General features: G+C 44.9%; 2 protein-coding genes across 2 annotated transcripts in view; both read right to left on the bottom strand.

The window, feature by feature from the left end:
• specc1la (sperm antigen with calponin homology and coiled-coil domains 1-like a) overlaps positions 1-3907 on the bottom strand; it is a 40137-nt gene extending 36230 nt beyond the window's left edge. The window contains exon 1 of the mRNA XM_048244542.1: positions 3705-3907. The gene's annotated coding sequence lies outside the window, so the exon portion shown is untranslated. The remainder of the gene's footprint in view (positions 1-3704) is intronic.
• A 4069-nt stretch (positions 3908-7976) lies between these two features.
• The window catches only part of si:dkey-91m11.5 (PH_BCR_vertebrate and RhoGAP_Bcr domain-containing protein), a 41887-nt gene continuing 28108 nt past the window's right edge, over positions 7977-21755 (bottom strand). Inside the window, exons 10-23 of the mRNA XM_048244541.1 lie at positions 21431-21596; positions 20808-20927; positions 19785-19860; positions 19508-19612; positions 18875-18949; positions 17784-17881; positions 17456-17572; positions 11373-11432; positions 10784-10893; positions 10176-10315; positions 9442-9576; positions 8869-8974; positions 8561-8714; positions 7977-8024 (exon numbers count right to left, since the gene is read on the bottom strand). Of these exons, the coding sequence (XP_048100498.1) occupies positions 7977-8024; positions 8561-8714; positions 8869-8974; positions 9442-9576; positions 10176-10315; positions 10784-10893; positions 11373-11432; positions 17456-17572; positions 17784-17881; positions 18875-18949; positions 19508-19612; positions 19785-19860; positions 20808-20927; positions 21431-21596 (1510 nt within the window). The remainder of the gene's footprint in view (positions 8025-8560; positions 8715-8868; positions 8975-9441; positions 9577-10175; positions 10316-10783; positions 10894-11372; positions 11433-17455; positions 17573-17783; positions 17882-18874; positions 18950-19507; positions 19613-19784; positions 19861-20807; positions 20928-21430; positions 21597-21755) is intronic.

Genomic DNA, 21755 nt, shown 5'->3' with positions numbered 1-21755 from the left:
GTTGTAGGGGCCATGATGTTTGTTTAGCGGCATGTTCATCAAAGCCTATGTTCCCTGAAGCCTAGGTCAGCACACAAAGCCACAGTCCTGCTTTAGACCATCGGCTTTATGTTTGTGTAACCTCATGGAAACACAGAGAGGCAAGAGGAACAGGAGGGGGAGAGACAGAGAGAGCTAACTGGACAGCCGAGGAGGGAGGAGAAAGTGAGAGACAGAGAGAGAGACAAACAGACAGAGAGAGGGGGAGAGAGAGGGTGCATGAGATGGTGAGGGAGTAGGCATGGGCCAAATGATTCTATTCCGGGAATCAGTTCTTTCAGTTCCCTTCACCTTCACAAATCGTTCGTTTGATTCGTTCTTTCAGTTCCTTCAGTTCCCTAAGTCAAAATATGCTTTAGAACACCGTCTCGGTTGTCTTAAGTCAAATATCCTTTAGAACGCCATATCTGGTTGACATATGGTCTGTAACATCATTTATGTAAATATCAAGGATAATATTAAGCACATACGTGCCTTTTTTCATAAATATACTGAATGGAATGCAGTAAGAATCAAATGGCGTCATCCAAGTTCTAGCGCTGGCAGGCAGGCACGTAAGTAAAGCCAGGCCTATCATTTGTTTACCCATGGCAACGCGGCTGCTACCTGCTGTAGTACGCTCATTCACGTTTTAGACTCAGTATCTTTTATTACATGACCATATTTTTGTATGTTAAGAAATAACCAGTTCTCTTGTTTTGGGAATCAGTTCTCGTCGTTCACCTTCGGGATTCGTTCTTTCTGACCGAATCAGTCGCGAACTGCCCATGCTTATGAGGGAGTCACTTCCTGTCAGCTTCCTGTGCGAACTAGCCGTACAGTCTCTGTGTCTTCAAATGGCTGTGTGTTTGAATGGCTGTGTGTTTGAATGGCTGTGTGTTTGAATGGCTGTGTGTTTGTGCATTTGAATGGCTATGTGTGTCTGTGTACTGGTGTGTGTGTGTGTTTGAATTTACGCGTCTAAGCTTGATTCTAAAAAACATACTCCATCACACACACAAACCTACATTTACCAAATATGGTTACACGGCCTTCACATACAACACAACAGCACCGCCTCGCTCTGAAACCCACTATTATTATTTTCAATGGCACAAGAACGGTTAAAGCATGCTGCTCTGCAAGTTCTCCCACACACCAGGGTCAAAGTTCACCTTGACTACTATTTTGCTCTGAACCCAGTAGGGAGCACAGTGCATACTGCCTTTACAGATAAAGCCCTTTTTACACGAAAGCCCTTTCTCACTGCGCTCAGTATTGCTTTTATCACAACTTTTACACCCATGACTTTGACCAGTGACCTGCACGCCAATTCCGCCCTTCAACAGTTTACCAGTCAAAGGTCAAAGTTCAGGGAACACATTAAAAACAGCAGTCCAGCCACGTGTTTACTGAAAGCAAAGAGCTGTAAATGGCCCACATTCTTCACTGCTCCTTCAACATCACAGATAATTGGCTTTGCAGCAAAGAAGAAGAAATTCCTTAACATTCTCCGCATGTCCCCAACAGCAGCCTGAGCTCACTCACGGAGCGGAAGCAAGCGTTCCTCCAGGATCGCACTGACATAACCCTCCTCTAAGACTACCAGACATGGCAACTCCCATTGAAGCTCTTAGACTTGCCCACCTTGAGTGTAGCAGATTCTACGGCTGCGGTCGGACAGACACCCATCGGGCCCACTGCTCATCAATTCCTCATCCCCACGCCATCCTCTCTGGTCTCCAAAATGGAAACATTAGGCTGGTTTTATGCATAGAGCTTCCTGGACGCCCGGTTATGCAATGTCCATAAACTACATGAACCGTCTACAGCCTAACTAATGTCCCGTTTGGCATATGAACCAGTGGCATGACGTTCTAGAACTCATCACACAAGAGTAGGAGGATTACGCAACCTAATGAAATAAATAAATAAATACTTTCAGAGAATGAGAAATCTCTGAGAGACAATCAAATGTCATGCCTAACTTTTGTGCTCTTGAAGCAGTGTGTTGATTGGCTGAGGTTGTTCATGGCTCGGTCAGAGCTAGGGCTGTGCATAAACACCAGAGGACAGCTTGACAACTGTGAGGGGAAGTTTTCTGAAGGGTAGGCTAAAAGGTAAAAAGGAACCGAATCGCAGACTGTGCCTTTAACTGTCTTGACCCAATTCTCAGAGGCTCTGAAAAAGTGTCTTGAGTTTTCACTCTTTCAGTTCTGATTCTTTGCTGAAGAGGTGATGCAGTGTTGGATTATTGTGCTTGGAGATACTCATTCATATAATATTGAATTGATATTATTGTGTATTATAACTATTCTCCTTATTGTATTTGACCTACATTCTAATCTGTTCCCTGTTCAATTTTAAATATCATTATGTTGTTTTGTATTTATGTGTCGCTTTGGACAAAGGTGTCTGCTAAATCCATAACCATAATAAACATTTCACTTCAGCGCTTGCATTACCAATTATTCAAACATTTATGGGGCAGCAATTCTCCTAAGCACCCTGTAGTTTCATAGACCCACAGACTGAAGCCCTCTATTGCTACAGCTATGGAATGTGTTTAGTTTGGAGGGCTTGACTGAGACCATGAGGGGCTGGTCTTGACGAACACAATACTTTTCACAGGGGTTACTTGGTTTCCTGCAGGAAGACTCCAGAAGCAGGCAGACTTATTGCATAAGCCACATTCCTTGGCCAAAACTGCAGCCATTTCAAGAGCATCATCCCACCGTCGGAAAAATTAAATCTTAGGCCAAACCCTCAGCCTCAATACAAGTGTGTGATGCTACGTGGAGGGATCAGAATAAAGTAACATGCTTAATAGTTAGGACGGCTGCGCTGTGTGGCATGAAGTGGTGCATGAACCTAGGATCCACTGTTCCAAAGAATAGGCTATATTCAGACTCCAAACAAGGTTCGGTAGTCAGAATTGACTAGGGGTCTCACTCCAAGAAGGCATTAGTTGTCATAGGTCCAGCATTCATTCTAGGACAATTTAGAATACAGCTGTCAACTGAACGGAACTGAACTGAATAATAAAACATGTATTTTCACGTTGCAACACACATAGAAGTCTACAGTTGTAGCCCAAAAATCCATGGTATTGAATACCATGATATTACGGGGTCTGGGACGTCTTTTTAAACGCTGCACAGATATATCCCCAGAAGGAAGAGTCCCAGAGTTCCTAGAGTCTGGCTACAGTTACAAGGACCGACGCGTCCGTTTAATGTTAAATGTAAAGTAGGCTAGGTCTCCATTGAATTGACTCTATGAAATAGATAAAGAATTACATGTCTAACGTTACGTTACCATGCCCTGCAATGTACCTGGGTTAGTTAGCTAACGTTAGCTGGCCGACGTAGGTCAGCTTTTGGTGCTAAATTGCATACTTCAACGTTGAGTGAACTACAATTACTAAGGAGCCTGGCATTTGGTGACAAACATTACACTTATTTAAAGAATAATTGTCGTTCGTTCGTCTCTGCACAAGTAAAATGTTACCAAATATGCAGTTTCATCAGAGCCCTGCACAATAAACTGGAATCTCCACGTCTACTGTGTAGCGCAGAGAACGTTAGCAGCCCAGATGAGTTAGCAAACATTGGAGTAGCTGGCTAATGCTAACTGTTAGTTAGCTAATTTAGTAAGACAACAGAGAAGGCAGTGAGTGCCCTTACCTTGGGTTGCACTTTTATCGAAGTGTTCGGTATAATACGCATCAGGTGACGTGGGAGTTCCGCACTGATGTGAAATTGAGACACCTCGTACTTAGGTTTTTCTACATCGGCTCGCCAGGGATCAGTTCCCCCTGTTGTCACATTTCCATTGTAGGCGGCCCCCGGCTGATTGAAAGCACAGAGCAGCATATTCTGCCTCTACAGAGTGTGCATGCCACACCAGCAGCTGTCCGGTCTGCGCTCGTAATAAGACGTGTGTTCTTCGGGCGTTCTTATTTTTTGACCTAAAGTCACCTGTTTTACATTAAACCGTAGCAATGCAGAAAGTGAACTAAATGTTAATGTAGCTTTCCTCATTCCGCTTGCCTTAACGAAAGGGTAATTGCCCATTCCCCAAATAACTGGAATATTAGGCTACTGCTACTATAATATTATTACAATTATTATTATTTATTAGGCTATAAATAATGTCTTTAAGCTAGCAGCCAGACCAATGGATAGCCTACCCAGGCTTTGGCTACTTGGATGTGAAACCTTGAAAAGTTACTGTGGTGAAGTGTAATTCAGTAATAACACCCCTAGTGTAATTCCCTGAAAGTGGCCTAGTATAGCTCCCAAAAGTGACAATACTTCTTAACAACTCCAAAATGGTCCAATTTCCATGTTGTGACTTGTGTATTTACCACATGTAGAAATAACAATGTAAAATGAGACAGAGCAATTTTCTAAGCAGACACACTCTGAACTACAGTACATTCCCATGTTAGCGAAGCATCGCTACCTCCTGGGTGCAGTGGTTGCATGCAGCAGCACTTTGAACGTCGGGAAACCCACCGGCAAGCATCAATGCAATGCAAGCAATACTGTGCTCAGGTAACAGTTCAGATATTAATGGTCTGACTTTGCTTTATGTAATACATTAAATTCACATGAGACAACAGAGTTTTCAGGGACCAAGTGGGACAATCTTACGTACTATGAAAGAAAAGTCTTCCCTGTATGGTAAGTAAGTTTATTGCTTTGCATATCCTGGCTTTAAGACAGAACTTCTAAACCTTTAACTTCTATCGAAGATTTACTCCACTTTACTTTTACTTCAGGCAGTTCACCAGTACAGCAGCGGTGAAGCCCAGTATCACTGTGTGCAGTAGCTTCAATACAGCAGTAAGAAGCCCATCATCACCTTGTGCAGTAGCTCATTACATTTCCTATTCATCTCCAGTGGACTAAAAGTTGAAACTATAGTCAGGTGAGCAGCAATTTTGTGCCTATACTGTCCAGTCTTATTGTGCTGCAGGAGGGTGGATCAGAGGTACAGCAAGCGCCCAGTTTCTACAGGCACACAGGCCAGGGTGACTTAGAAAAGAGATTACAGCAGAGGAGTTCACAAAGCAAGGATGAACAAACAAACAAACAAAAACAAACACCAGTAAACATGTGACAGTCCAAACACCCCACTCAAGCCCTCTGGTGCAAACTGCTCTATGAGAGGGTGGACCTTCAGAAAGGGAGAGTGTGTATCCAGAGGGAATGACAAGCAAATACTCATCATAAACATGCCTGCATGTTAGATCAGATACTAGGTTTAAGAAGATTATATCTACATACAGTAAGTAAAGTCCAATACATCTCTCAAACAAATTAAACTTGAACGGAAATCAAAACATTGGCACAGTATAATCGCAGATTACCACTAAAATCAAAGTTGCCTCTACTCGTAAACTGAAAGTATTGACAACTGAGAAATCTCCAAATAGAAACAGATATGCTACAAAAAGAGGCTAACTATTGCTTGTAATCCTTTCACGGAGAGCTGTGAGTAATCAGGAAAAAAAGAAGGGAATGGTCCCTTTGAAACATTCATTTGTACACTGTAAGTACCTACACTTTAATATAGGACCATACTGACTATAATTCTATACCTTTGTCTATTTTCCAAATCAAACCAGCCTCTTTTCCATCACTGTACTAGTCTTAGTCTATATATATATATATAACATCACTGTGGTAGTCTTGGTCTCTTACAGCACTGTTAGTCTTGGTCTCTTTTCACCCAGTTTGTTAATCTTGGTCTCTTTTCACCCAGTTTGTTAATCTTGGTCTGTTTCCATCAGTTTGTTAATAATCCTGGTCTGTTTTCACCAGTTTGTTAATCTGGTGTGTTTCTATCAGTTTGTTAATCTTGGCCACAGGAAGCATAATAGATCAGCAGCAGACAGAGGAGTGTATACTACACACAGACAGAGGAGTGCGTACTACACACAGACAGTAGTGCGTACTACACACAGACCGTAGTGCGTACTACACACAGACAGTAGTGCGTATTACACACAGACAGTAGTGCATACTACACACAGACAGTAGTGCGTAACACACACAGACAGTAGTGCATATTACACACAGACAGTAGTGTGTACCACACAGACAGTAGTGTGTTCCACACACAGACAGTAGTGCGTACTATACACAGACAGTAGTACATATTACACACAGACAGTAGTGCATATTACACACAGACAGTAGTGCATACTACACACAGACAGTAGTGCATATACACACAGACAGTAGTGCGTACTATACACAGACTGTAGTGCGTACTACACACAAACGGTACTACAGTGCAAAAGGCATTAACCTGTGTACTGATGGACAGCAACTAGTAAAAAAGTGTATTGATAAGATCTGGAACGATTTTAGTAAGCTAAATTAACATCATGGAATGTGCAGCACACTAAGGACCTGAGCTAAATATGCTATTGTGTGTGTGCTGGGCCTGATTATTACATCTCTCCCATAATCAGCCAAATGAGACATTATTTTTCTCTCGGGTAACTCAGGTGGCTTGTAGGGTTAACCTACCCTAACCCCATAGGTACATATGCTAGCTTACACATCACTAGCCCTCACTGTGAATGTGCATAACCTGCTGCCAAGGCTTACCTGGCTGTAGGTGTGGAATTGTTTCTAGACCATTGGGCAAATTTACATGATCGGTTACAGCAAAGAATGACTGCAAGTGCTCAGTAGCCAAAAGGAAAGATTTCGATATGCCTACTGTATAATAATGAAGTGCCCTAATCTACTGCTTTCCCCCCCATCAAAAGTTAACGTGTTTGTCTTGCTCTATAAGAGCATTATTATGCACAGACAGACTTTTAGACATAAACAATCAGTGGAAAAGAATTCTCTGAAGTGCAAATACATGCTGGAATGCATAGCGCCTACAAACTGATTGTGATCATGGTCCAATAGGATGATTTAAGTGATGAACACAGGGCTGGCTGTTTTAGTGTCTGCATAGCGCCTCTTGTGCATACTACACACAGACAGTAGTGCATATACACACAGACAGTAGTGCATACTACACACAGACAGTAGTGTGTACCACACAGACAGTAGTGTGTACCACACAGACAGTAGTGTGTACCACACAGACAGTAGTGTGTACCACACAGACAGTAGTGCATACTACACACAGACAGTAGTGTGTACCACACAGACAGTAGTGTGTTCCACACACAGACAGTAGTGTGTACCACACAGACAGTAGTGTGTTCCACACACAGACAGTAGTGTGTACCACACAGACAGTAGTGCATACTACACACAGACAGTAGTGTGTACCACACAGACAGTAGTACATATTACACACAGACAGTAGTGCATACTACACACAGACAGTAGTGCATACTACACACAGACAGTAGTATATTACACACAGACAGTAGTACATATTACACACAGACAGTAGTGCATACTACACACAGACAGTAGTGCATACTACACACAGACAGTAGTGTGTACCACACAGACAGTAGTGCATACTACACACAGACAGTAGTGCATATTACACACAGACAGTGGTGCATACTACACACAGACAGTAGTGCATATTACACACAGACAGTAGTGTGTACCACACAGACAGTAGTGCATATTACACACAGACAGTAGTGTGTACCACACAGACAGTAGTGTGTTCCACACACAGACAGTAGTGCATGCTAAATGCATAGCGCCTACAAACTGATTGTGATCATGGTCCAATAGGATGATTTAAGGATGAAACACAGGCTGGTTGTTTTAGTGTCAGGCAATATAGCGCGTGCCCCTTTCCGCACTGGCCAGCGATGTAACCCCAGCTGCGCAGGGCCCTCCAAGGTAACACAACATGTCGGGGGTAGGGACTAATCAGTCCTCTAGACTTGGTGTCGGAGAGGGAGGGAGACTCTCCTCTTGCCGTCTAGAGAAGGGAGACTTGACGCTTTGCTGTCAGGCGGGGATTGTCTCTAGTTGAATAGGGCCATGCAACACCTGGACCTGGAATCAGAGTGATAAGGCACAACTTCAGCCTTGCAATAATCTAGACGAGAAGAGATAAAAGCATGGATAATTGTCTCTAGTTGAAGGAAATATGCTTGATTTTACTTTTAAACTCTGAAATAGTTAAAAGACAATTTCACAATAACATTTATTTGATTATTATATTTTAACTCCGTGTCAAACAAAATTCCACAATTTTTAGCATGTTTGACATAACCAAGTGTTCTATAGATTTGTATTGAGGTTATGCTAGCACCACATCTCCTTAACACAGGTTGTGTTAGCAGTTGATGAAGGCCGAGCGTCGTGAGCTTACTCACCCATGCCTCCTCGTGAAGGCGTACAGCTCTGCCGGGTGAAGAGGGGCCCGAGCTCATGGAAGTACAGCTTCAGAGTGCCAGCGATGGCGTTCACATCCATCTCGCCATCAGCACGGACACAGATCACAGGTCATGAAGACGAGAAGATAGTGCACAGCTCCCACACACACACACACACACACACACACACACACACACACACACAAACTCTACCTGCGACATGACCTCCAGAGACCAGCTCTCAGTCATCATGATGGGCTGCATGGGCGTCTTGGTGTCTTTCTCTGAGGGACGCATAAGGGTGGGGCCAAACACAGTTGCCAGGTTGTGGAAGGACATCTTGTTTACACACTCATTCTCAGCCACCCTACACACACACACACAGACAGACAGATGAAAGGAGAGAGCACAGGTGAAGATTAGATAGAGAAGAAATCGCAGGCACTATTTAAATCACATTCCACCAGCTGAGCAAAGGAGCCAGACAGGAAGTGACATCGAATGCAGCTATGCATTGTTACCTTTTGAGGTGGTCGAGAAGGAAGAGGAAGGTGAGCAGGTTGGGCTCAGGCAGCGACAGCAGCAGGTTCAGCATACAACTCTCCTTGGCCACGCTGTCAGACAGACCTGAAGAGAGAGAGACGGGAACTTTGCATCAGACATCAGACAGACCAGCAGGGGAGACCAGAACTTTACTGACCGATGATGTAATTGTATGTTCTGAAACCATAGTGGCAGTGCATGTATCAACACAACAAGACAACCGAAATCAGAGTGATAAGGCACAACTTCAGCCTTGCAATAATCTAGACGAGAAGAGATAAAAGCATGGATAATTGTCTCAAATTATCGAAAAGAAAATATGCTTGATTTTACTTTTAAACTCTGAAATAGTTAAAAGACAATTTCACAATAACATTTATTTGATTATTATATTTTAACTCCGTGTCAAACAAAATTCCACAATTTTTAGCATGTTTGACATAACCAAGTGTTCTATAGATTTGTATTGAGGTTGCGTTGGGGCGACCACACTTCCTTAACACAGGTTGTGTTAGCAGTTGATGAAGGCCGAGGCGTGTCGAGCGACTCACCGATGCCTCCGGTGAAGTTGCGGTACAGCTCGTCGGTGAAGAGGGGCTCCGGGAGCTCGCGGAAGTACAGCTTCAGAGTGCCAGCGATGGCGTTCACATCCATCTCGCTCATCAGCACGGACACATCTTTATTATCTACAGGTCACAAAGGACAGCCCATCAGTGCACACACACAACCACACGCACACACACACACACACACACACACACACACACACACACACACATATATGCACACACACACACACACACATATATATGCACACACACATGCACTCGCATGCATGCATGCACACACACACACACACACATACACACACACACACTTATTGACACTTACATGTTTGTTTCCTTAACATGAGTCTCTAGGATTAATGACTGTAGAAAAAGACGGTGAGACCTTCTATGATTAAACAATGATCTTTCTACACTTCTGGCATTACTGAATGGTGATTCTACACTTCAGATTAACTAATGGTGTTTTTACACTTCTAAGATTATAGCCAATGTTTCTACACTTCTGAGATTATAACCAATCTTTCTAGACTTCTGAGATTGACCAATGGTGTTTTTACACCTTTATCTCCATTGATGTTCCTGGGCTTCAGAGCTTATCTATTGATGTTACACCTAGCTATGACTCATCAGTTTACCTGTGCACAACAAGTAAGCACATGTTACAGCAAGCTAATATGCATGAATGAACACACACACACTCACACACACACACTCACTGGAGTCGAAAGCTGCTTTGAGGGTTTGGATATCCGTGGCAACCCCTGAAACGCGGTAGATGCCGACCTCCTCTAAGCCCCGCCTCTCAATCTCCTCCACACACTGACGCACGATGAGTGGTACTTTGGAGTGCTCCCTCCTGTGACCAACACACACACACACACACACACCACAGTGAGGTTGTGTCCACCACATATTAGCACAGAATAAAACACAGGAAGAGGTCGACAGACCAAAGATACTGGCTCTGACCATGTAAAGGTGCTGTGTGTGTGTGAGTGTGTGTGTGCAGGGATGTACCTAGTTGGGCTGTGGCCAGTGCCTCACTGAGAGCCATTCTCATTCTCCCCGTTTATTTTTTAGGAACAGCAGGTCCAGGTGCCAGAGCTGAACATGTCTGTGGCTAAGTTTTATAACACAAACTCACAGCTGAACAGGTCTGTGGCCAATATCTATAACTCACAGCCAGAGATGAAAAGGTCAGAACCATAACCATCCTGTATCATCTCTGACTGATGAGTTGGACTGCAGTAATTGGCTCTGATTCAAATGCAGGATCTGCAGCACTGCAGCGGGTCAGTAACAGAGCCGCCTCTCCGACGCTTACTTGGTCACGACTGCAATCTTCACCCCGAAGACACCGGACTGCTTCCTGGATGGCATCCTCTTCAGGCTAAATTCTCTGCTGGTGAACTTCATGGACAATTTGATTTCAATCTGCAATAGCACCAAAAATAAAAGAACATCTTTAGAATCCAAATTTGATGGAGTGTTGTTGTTGTGATATGGTGGTGGTGTAGTCTAGCTGTAATGTTGTAGTATAATTGTAGTGCAGTTGTAGTAGTGTTGTAGTATAGTAGTAGTGTTGTTGTAGTGCAGTTGTAGTGTTGTAGTGTTGTTGTAGTTGCAGTTGTAGTGTTGTTGTAGTGTACTTGTAGTGCAGTTTTAGTGTTGTTGTAGTGTAGTTGTAGTATTGTTGTAGCGTAGTTGTAGTGTTGTTGTAGTGCAGTTGTAGTGTTGTTGTAGTGCAGTTGTAGTGTTGTTGAAGTGTACTTGTAGTGCAGTTGTAGTGTTGTTGTAGTGTACTTGTATTGCAGTTGTAGTGTTGTTGAAATGTACTTGTATTGCAGTTGTAGTGTTGTTAAAATGTACTTGTAGTGCAGTTGTGGTGTAGTTAACACACTGCTGTTACTGACCCCATTCATACCGATGACAGCCCTCTGCCAGTCTTTGCCCTGAAGGGTCTGCTGATCCAGCTGGGTAAAAAACAGAGCAATCCTCAAATCAAACACACTCTTTCTTACAAACTTAAACACACACACACACACACGCACACACGCACGCGCACACTTAATATCAAAGAGTACGCATGTTCAGATACACACCCTTGATTGACCCTTGTTTTAGATAAACATAATCTGATTCCAATCAAACAATATAGGCTCTTATGTTTGTCATATACATTCACTTCTTTGTTAGAGAATTTGGAGTTGTGTTCATTATATTCAGTGTGACCATTGATCACAGCGTGGGTTCAAACTTTAAACTGCAATAAAACTAACCCCAACTCTAGCTCCTACATGAGAATATGCCCAAATATCTCAAACTTTAATCTGCAATCACAGTGCTCCTATGTTAGAATAGGCCCACATATATCAAAATGCTTCTTTGACAATGCATTATATGTGTACCAAGTTTCATGCTTTCATGTAAAGAACACAATTGGGTAGCTGTGCCACTGCACAAACACAACTAATCTCTGCACAACTGCCCCCCACCCCCACCCCCACCCTAAGAGGGTTAAAAAAACAGGCAAACCAGGACCAAACACTCTGGTCGCACACAAGTTACACTGATGAGAGTCCAGTCACTCAGGGTGCCATTTTGAACCACAGCGGAGAGCATTGCGGGAGGCTGTGCATATGTGTTTACACCTGAATGCCCTGCAGTGTATTTACACACAGTGTGTTTACATAGAGTGTATTTACACACAGTGTATTTACACACAGTGTGTTTACATACAGTGCTGGTGGCCTTTAACATTTTAAAGTCACTAAGCATATCTTACATAAGGTCCATTTGCTGGTGTCACCATGGCAACAGATTTAATTCTAAATCAGCCTCCAGATGCCACATTGCAACAAAGAACAGCAGTGCTGATGACAGATAGATTAGTTTTCTCATCTTCCTCCTCATCACTACAACTACAACAGTCTCCTCTTACAAAATCATCATTATCACCACAAGCACTACCACAATCATCATAATCATCACCACCACCACAATCACCACCATAGTTATCTTCATCATCATTATTATCATCATCACCACCACCATCATCCATCATCCCAGTTTGTTGTTATCCAGTTTGACTGATCAGGTCTGTCGCCTCTCTAGGGTCAGGTCAGGGCTACGGTGGTCTCACCTTCTGTCTGACCAGGGCACAGCGCACACGGCCCCAGAGACGAGCTCCTGCTCCCAGGACCCTCTTCCCATCAGAACCCTGAGCCTCCTCACTCTCCAGTGGTGTCTTCTCCTCAGAGCCCTGCTCCTCCTCAATCTCCAGTGGTGTCTTCCCCTCAGAGCCCTGCTCCTCCTCACTCTCCAGTGGTGTCTTCTCAGAGCCCTGCGCCTCCTCACTCTCCAGTGGTGTCTTCTCAGAGCCCTGCGCCTCCTCACTCTCCAGTGGTGTCTTCTCAGAGCCCTGCGCCTCCTCACTCTCCAGTGGTGTCTTCTCAGAGCCCTGCGCCTCCTCACTCTCCAGTGGTGTCTTCCTCAGAGCCCCGCGCCTCCTCACTCTCAATGGTGTCTTCTCAGAGCCCTGCGCCTCCTCACTCTCCAGTGGTGTCTTCTTCTCAGAGCCCTGCGCCTCCTCACTCTCCAGTGGTGTCTTCTCAGAGCCCTGCTCCTCCTCATTCTCCAGTGGTGCCTTCCCCTCGAAGCCCTGCGCCTCCTCACTCTCCAGTGGTGTCTTCCCTCCAGAGCCCTCTGCCTCCTTGCTCTCCTGTGTCAGCGGGGGAGTTCCTTTGTCTCGGTTTGTCCTTGTACCACCTCCTTCCTCCCCCTCCTCTTGAACCACTCCACTGCTACTTACCAGGGAGCCGCTCTCTTCAGTCCTGTTGCTCTCAGTCCTACTGCCCTCCACCTCAGTTCTACTACCCTCCTCCCCAGTCCTCTTGCCCTCCTCCTCCTTAGTTCTACTGCACCCCTCCCCAGTCCTCTTGCCCTCCTCCTCCTCAGTTCTACTGCCCTTTTCTTCAGTTCTACTGCCCTCCTGCTCAGTTTCATTGCCCTCCACCTCAGTTCTACGGTTCTCCTCCTCCTCAGTTCTACTGCCATTTTCCTCAGTCCTTCTGCCCTCCTGATCAGTTATACTGTTTTCCACTTCAGTTCTACTGCCCCCCTGCTCAGTTCGACTGCCCTTTTCCTCAGTTCTACTGCCGTTTTCCTCAGCCCTCCTGCCCTCTTGCTCAGTTCTAGTGTCTTCCACTTCAGTTCTACTGCCATCCTCCTCAGTTCTACCGCCCTCCTCCTCAGTTCTACTGCCCTCCTGCTCCTCTTCACTTCTACTGCCCTCCTCCTCAGTCCTGGAGCCTCCTTGGCTCATGGTGCTGGTTCACACTGTCTGTTCAGAAGCCTGTTGGCCTCTGTGGGTCCACACAAGCACGACGGAGTAACAACAAACAAGCAGCTTCCCGCTGGTGTCCACTGGTGTGAGTAATCCCTTCTCTCAGTCAGGCAGGGCGACTGATCCACTCAGCCCACACTAACAGACAGAGTCGCCCCCCTTCTCCTCTCCATGTCCTCCTCCTCCTCAGCTGCCCTTCAGCAGGAACTGGTTCTCTTCAGCAGGAACCGGTTCCCCTAAACCGGGCCTTTCAGATGTATCCCTCGGGCAGGTGTGTGTGTGTGTGTGTGTGTGTGTGTGTGTGTGTGTGTGTGTGTGTGTGTGTGTGTGTGTGTGTGTGTGTGTGTGTGTGTGTGTGTGGCTGGCTGCTTGCTTGCGCACCACTGTGGGCTCCACGTCGCTCTGTAGTCTCTCCAGATGGAACCGAGGGATTAGCTCCAGGATTCCCCTCCCACCCTGATTACGCCACCCAGCAGCAAACACTCAGACCGGCAGTCCTCAGACCAGCAGCAGCCCTCACTCCGGCAGACCAGCAACACTTGGATCGACAGCAACATTCAGACCGGCCGACCAGCAACATTCAGACTAGCAACACTCAGACCAGCTGCAGCTCACTCCGGCAGACCAGCAACACTTGGATCGACGGCAACATTCAGACCAGCAACACTCAGACCGGCAGCACTCAGATCAGAAGCAACACTCAGACCAGAAGCAACACTCAGACTAGCAGACCAGCAACACTCAGACAGCTCAAGGTTTCTTCTTCTTTCTTGTGCTGCCTTGGGAGGTTCAGGGTTGAGACAACTTCAATTGATTTGGCACAATATAAATTGACTCTTGACTCTTCTTGAGCGGTTTTCTTCTTCAGCTCTCTCTCTCTCTCTCTCTCTCTCTCGCTCACACTCTCTCTCTCTCTCTCACACACACACACACACACACACTGAATGCATTTATACACACCCCTCACCACATTCCAGCAGTGGCCTGATAAGCTAGCTGCTGTGTCATTAGCTGTGATCACAGGCTGAGCCAATTGAGGCCAGCGGGTGAAAGCCCAGCCATCCCCTCATCTCTGGATGACCATGAGTCACTCACTCAGTGAGCCTGCCAGAGCAGGGGATGAGCGTGTTCACTAATCCATCAATGAGAACAAACACCTCTCTCTGTTGTTGGTTCTACAGAAAGCCTAATCTAAGTTGAAGCCACTGACTACTGAAATCTAAAACTGTAATACTAGCTCACTTCAAAGTTGTGATTACTTAACATAATCAGTGCAACAGCAAAAAGACTGTTTTTAAAAAAAAATTACACACACACACACACACACACACACACACACACACACACACACACACACACACACACACACACACACACACACACACACACACAATGTCAACCCTCTTCTGATTGGCCAGACTGGCTCTGTGGGCAGGCATACTTTCCAATGGTGCTAATCCCAGTGTGTCACAACAACCAATCAGCAGTGTGCAGACATGACCCTATCTTCACCCCAGGGTGTTTTTTTTCTTTTAACACGAGCACACTCAGGATAATCCTCAGGAGAGTGGTGGGTGCCCCCACCACCGCGTCGCGTCGCTTCGCACGCATACGTTACACAAAATAGATGCACATGCATACAGATATGTATACCAACATGCATGCATACAGCAGATTTGTGCTGCTGTCCATAGTAGGACAGTTGGTCCTGGACAGGTGTGATGGTGTGAGATGCTGCACCTGGACAGGTGTGATAGTAAAATGCTGCACCTGGACAGGTGTGATAGTGAAATGCTGCACCTGGACAGGTTTGAGTATGTAAGATTCTGTACCTGGACAGGTATGATGATGTAAGACAGGGATGTCAAAGTCAAATACATTAGAGGGCCAAAAAAACAAATTTGCTACAAGCCGAGGGCCGGACTGGTTCAATGTTTATTAAAACATATTAAAATGACTGCACGTAACCTATTGAACCAAGACGTGTACTGTATTTTATTTAATGATTAAATGAATAATGACTGTGACTGAAGTGCGAAGTTTGCACAGAAATGTACGATTTTTCCCATCCTCACCGACCTTGTTATAAAACTTGTTTAAATGATCATACGATGCCTCCTTGCTGCTTTGTCGTCTACATCAGCCTTTCTCAAACTTCTTTGACCTGAGGCCCAGTCAAGGCATACTTTGGGGTCATAGGGCCCACCTACATGAACCCACCCCCTCCTCCCACCCCCATCAAATTATCATAATGATATCACAATTATTATTATTTTTATATTATATTGCTATACATGCACTTCAAAACAGTCAATGTTTAAAGTGCTAAGATTGTTCACAAAAGTTTGTGAAAACATGCACATCAGAGTACTGCTTTACTAATAAATGGCTAATAAATATTTTACTAATAAGTAAAATATAAATGGCCTACAATAGTTTCATTGTTTTTGCATTGTTGCACGATGCTTGCATGAGAAATACTTCTCAAAACAACAGCAGTTATATGGGTGCTGTTGTTTTGGGATGTTTCCCTCATGCAAGCATCATACACTGATAGAATATTTATATGCTAATTACATTTCATTTGAATGCCTGAATGTAAGGATTCAGGAAACACAATACCAGCTTTTGTGAATGGTAAATGGCGTTTCAGATCATGCGTAAATCACTGATCTGGAGATCTTTAACTATCTTTAACTAAGACTAATTAATAGCTTTTGGCTGACTTAAATACTTAATGCCAAACAGTGTTTTATATAGTCTGTGCTCTGTTTTTATGGAAGTTGCATAAATCCCGTCGTTCTATTAAATGTCGTTTCATAATTAAATAGCCTTCCAATAGGTTGAAGCTTAGCTTTGCTACCAGCGTTACGCATGCATTGAATAAGCGCTCATACCGCGACTTAATTCTATGCCTCTGTGTTTGATGACACCAAACAAGTATTTCCTACTAAATGCAGAAATGTTTGTTTTCTTTTTCTGTCAGCGGCTCCTTGATCAATTGCGCAGCAAATTATCAGGCGATGGCCGGGGAATAATTTCACTCTGCAGACCATTGTCCACATTGCGGACGCGGCCCATAGTTTGACAAATGGTGACCTGCATGCTGCCATATTAAGGCCTTTTACGGTGTGTTTTAGCGGGGTTTTCGCGTGGAAGGCTCTGTAGAAATCTGACACCCTATTCAGCGAAGTTAAACTGAAAAGCGTGCGTTCAGACACCAGAATGAGCGACTTCACAGTAACCTTCATCAGGCAGTAGTAGGCTAATACAATGCGTTCAGTTCGCACGTTAAGCTCAAAATATGAGCGAGTTCATGAACTTTTGTTCAATGAGCGTGTTCAGGCACAACACTGGGGAGGGGGGTAGCTGAAAGTTGACATCTGCCCTGACTGAATACTGATGAATAATGAAGCCGAGGCCCACTTGCGGCGCCGCAGTGAGTTTGTGGGCTACCGTTGCATGGTGGGAAATGGAGTATTGGTGCGTGCAAAACAGCCGGCGGCTGTGGCCTGCGGGCCAGTTCTAATACTAATCAAATATCATCCCGGGGGCCGTAGATAATTCATTCGCGGGCCGCCTTGACTTTGACATGTCTGATGTAAGATGTTGCACCTGGACAGGTGTGAATGTATGAGATGGGGGCTGTACCTGGATCTGCCCTTTGGCCATGATCCTGTCTGTGTCGCCGTCCTCTCTGCAGTGCTTGGCTTTACTGTAGCATAGAAGTCTCAGGGTCTGCGAGTCCTCCAGCTCAATCTCAAACTCCTGCAATAACACACACACACACACACATCAACTCCTTCAACGGTCCTCCCTCTTAAAAAAAAAAAACAAATACACATTCACCCACTGCAGGCCTATAAAAATGCTAAGGTTACTAGTTACACAGAGAAACAGTCCTGTTACTACAAGGCTACACAGATAAACAATCCTGTTACTACAGGGTTACAGTCCTGTTAAGGTTTGGGCATCTTACCTCATTCCAGCTGGGTTCAGTGGTGTCCCTGTACACACGTGTCTTTGCTTTGTTTACAAAGTAGCCAAATGAGTCCACCTCCAGAGTGCAGTAGAGGTCTGTTCAGGAAGTCAGAGAAACCTCTCAGTCTCATCAAAACATCAGGAGGGAGAGAAGAGAGGAAAGTAGATGGAGATGGAGAAGAAAAAAGAAAAGGAGGAGAAGACAGAAGGATGGCAGTGAGAGGAGAGGAAACGAGAAGAGACGAGAAGAAAGAAGAGGAGACGAGAGGAAAGAAGAGAAGATGAAACGAGGGGAGAGGAGAGTCGGGTGTTGGTGAGAGAAGAGGAGACAATGTAGTATAAAAATCCTGATCAACTGATTCACATTCAGAACAGTCTTGTCAAAGAGAGAGAACACTAAGGAGGTATAGCTTTGTTGCATTCGGGACTACATCTAGAGACTTGTAAAAGAGAGAGAATACTGAAGAGGTATAGCTTTGTTGCATTCGGGACTACATCTAGAGACTTGTAAAAGAGAGAGAATACTGAAGAGGTATAGCTTTGTTGCATTCGGGACTACATCTAGAGACTTGGTTCATGAAGCAAGCTACTCTGACTTGTTGTGCCTTAGTATTATACTAGTAGTCATCACTTGTTTTTGTGAACTCAGAATAGAAAGAAGATCCTACACACCTTTTCTTCACCAAACTAGGTAACGCTTAGGTCTTCACTCTATCCCTTACCTCTGACCTCTGACCTGCTGCGTTGCCCAACCTGTAGGTTGAGTCTCCCCAGGTCACAGGCCCCTATCTGTGTCTATTTTTGGTTTCTAAAATTACCCCTGCTGACACAAAACGTCATTTTCCAGTCTTTGCTTTTTCCACAGCAAGATACAAAAAGACACTACAATGAGAGGAGAGGACAGGAGAGGAGAGGAGAGGAGAGGAAAGGAGAGTTGGGTGATGGTGTCGGGAGAGGAGAAGAGTGGAGAGTAGAGTAGAGTCTTAATGAGAGGAGAGTAGAGTAGAGGAGAAGAGAGGAGAGGAGAGGAGAGGAGTGGAGAGTCTTAATGAGAGGAGAATAGAGGAGGGTGTTGGTGAGAGGACTCACTCAGGCTCTGCTTGAGTCCAGTTGCAGAGTGCACGATGACATTGAGGAATCCATAGAGGCCAGGAGATTCATCATCTGAAGGAGAGCAAGAGAGAGAACCTCAGACTGGACATCATAAAGAACATGAAAAAATTCTGAGAAATCTGAGAAAGAACATAATCAAGAACAGGGGGACAGGAGAGAGCATCTCAAAGACAACATGTTGAAGAATAGGAAAACATCTGGAAATAATAAATAATAATCCTAAAAGAAAAAATATATAAAAAAAAAAAATAATCTTATAGAGAACATGCAAACAGAAGCCCTCAAAAAGGGCTGATTCACTGCCATGCCTTTCACACTGCTGCCACAGTTCTCTGTGGGGTGGGGACACCCACGACCAGCAGTACAGAACATGATGAACCAGGCAGTCAGTTAGACAGGCATGATGAACCAGGCAGTCAGACAGACACATTTTGAGCAGATTAAATAAAGTTTCCTAAAGAGAACCTCTTCATGATAAATCTTTTAAACATAAAAATTCTGTATATGTACCCAGTACAGTCAGCAAGAGTGTGTGTGTCCTGTACGATTTTTGTTGATAGTCAGAGGTGTGTGTGTGTGTGTGTGTGTGTGTGTGTGTGTGTTCTGTACCGTCTTTGTTGATAGTCAAAGGTATGGTGTGAACCGTCTGGAGTTTCACACAGGAGTTTGTAAGCATCTGAAGTTCCACAGACGTCAAAGAGAAGCTTTTAAAACCTGCGAGAGAGTAACGGACAAGTTCAGGAGCTTTTAAGTCACCATTTTGCTGCAGTACTAAGAGTGATCAGTAGAGGAGCTGTTGCATGCGTTTTCAGGAGAGGCATTGCAGAGCATGATCAGATGAGCTGTTGTGTGTGTGTGTTCAGGAGAAGCGTTGTGGCGCACTTACACTTTTTCTGTTGTTCTCGGATGATTTCCCTCCACTCCTCTCGCTCATAGTCAGAGGAAATGAGGAAGGTGTAGCCCTTAAACATGAAGAGGATGAAATACATTACATGAGCCCTGCAGCCTTCACAGTCCCCTCAATCACTGCGCATGAGCCCTGCAGCTATCACAGTCATTGCATATGAGCCCTGCAGCCTTCACAGTCACTGTACATGAGCCCTGCAGCCTTCACAGTCCCCTCAATCACTGCGCATGAGCCCTGCAGCCTTCACAGTCATTGCATATGAGCCCTGCAGCCTTCACAGTCATTGCACATGAGCCCTGCAACCTTCAGAGTCCCCTCAATCACTGCACATGAGCCCTGCAGCCTTCACAGTCATTGCACATGAGCCCTGCAGCCTTCACAGTCCCCTCAATCACTGCACATGAGCCCTGCAGCCTTCACAGTCATTGCACATGAGCCCTGCAGCCTTCACAGTCCCCTCAATCACTGCACATGAGCCCTGCAGCCTTCACAGTCATTGCACATAAGCCCTGCAACCTTCAGAGTCACTGCACATGAGCCCTACAGCCTTCACAGTCTCCTCAGTCACTGCACTTAGGCAGCTAGGGCATACAGTACTAAAGCTACAGCTTTTCTGGGGCAAACTTGGGGAGGTCAGATCATAAACACACCTGTCATATGCAGAAATGCAGAAAGGCCCTCTGAACTTCATCTTATATTCTGGCAGACACTTTAGTATATTATATATGCAGTATACATTGTAGTTGTAGCTTACTGAATGTCTGCCAACTCATAGTCCAGCAAAGAAGGTGAAAAAGCTCATAGGTGAAAAAGCTAACACCCCACAGTTTTCTGTGTGTGTATGTGTTTGTGTGTTTGTGTGTGTGTGTGTGTGTGTGTGTGTATGTGTGTGTGCGCGCGCGTGTGTTTGACGGTTTACAGGTGTTCATGTAAGAGAGAGTGTGTGTACTTTGAGCTGTTTGTGTGTGTGTGTGTGTGTGTGTGTGTGCATGTATGCCTCACCTTGCCATTCCTGTTGTTGACTCTGAAGGCCATGCATGGAGACATGAGGAGGAGAAGAGACTCCTGTTCACACAGCTTCTTCTTCAAGCGCTCCATCACCTTACCACCTTTACTAGATCTCTGCACACACACACATGAATGGGGAGGTTTGTAATGTATGCATTATATAGTATCGTACAGCTGTTGAAGGGTGGGGAGGTTTGTAATGTATGTATGATGCTATAGTTCAAAGTGAAGAGGCTTGTGATGTATGTATGATGTTGTAGATCAACTATTGAAGAGTGAGGAGGTTTGTAATGCATGTATCATACATGTATCATACTAGTGCAGCTGTTTAAGAGCGAGGAGGTTTGTAATGCATGTGGGATACTATAGTGCAGCTGTTTAAGAGTGTGGAGGTTTGTAATGCATGTGGGATACTATAGTGCAGCTGTTTAAGAGTGTGGAGGTTTGTAATGCATGTGTGATACTATAGTGCAGCTGTTTAAGAGCGAGGAGGTTTGTAATGCATGTGGGATACTATAGTGCAGCTGTTTAAGAGTGTGGAGGTTTGTAATGCATGTGTGATGTTGTACTGCATCTGTTTAAGAGCGAGGCCACTGCCCCACTGCCCACAGACTGACCTTCTCCCGGTGCATGTCGTTCTTGATGAGGGAGATCTTGACCTTCATGGCCTCCAGCTCATCCTCAGGCATGAGGGGGATGGACGTCTCCGCAGACTCCTCGATGGTGTGGAACGTCAGGTCAGCCAGGGGGATGTACCACTTACACTCGTACTGCTGGCCTTTCCTGCACACACACACATATGCACACACACACACACACACACACACACACACACACACACACAAATGAATGTTTGCATGTGTTTGTTATATATGCATTGTATATGTGTGTTATGTATATGTGTGTGTGTTTGTATGTGTGTGTTATGTATGTGGATATGTT

This window comes from Alosa alosa, chromosome 5 (genome assembly GCF_017589495.1).
Source record: "Alosa alosa isolate M-15738 ecotype Scorff River chromosome 5, AALO_Geno_1.1, whole genome shotgun sequence".
Taxonomy (NCBI): Eukaryota; Metazoa; Chordata; class Actinopteri; order Clupeiformes; family Clupeidae; genus Alosa; species Alosa alosa.
This window is presented reverse-complemented; position numbering and strand designations above follow the sequence as displayed.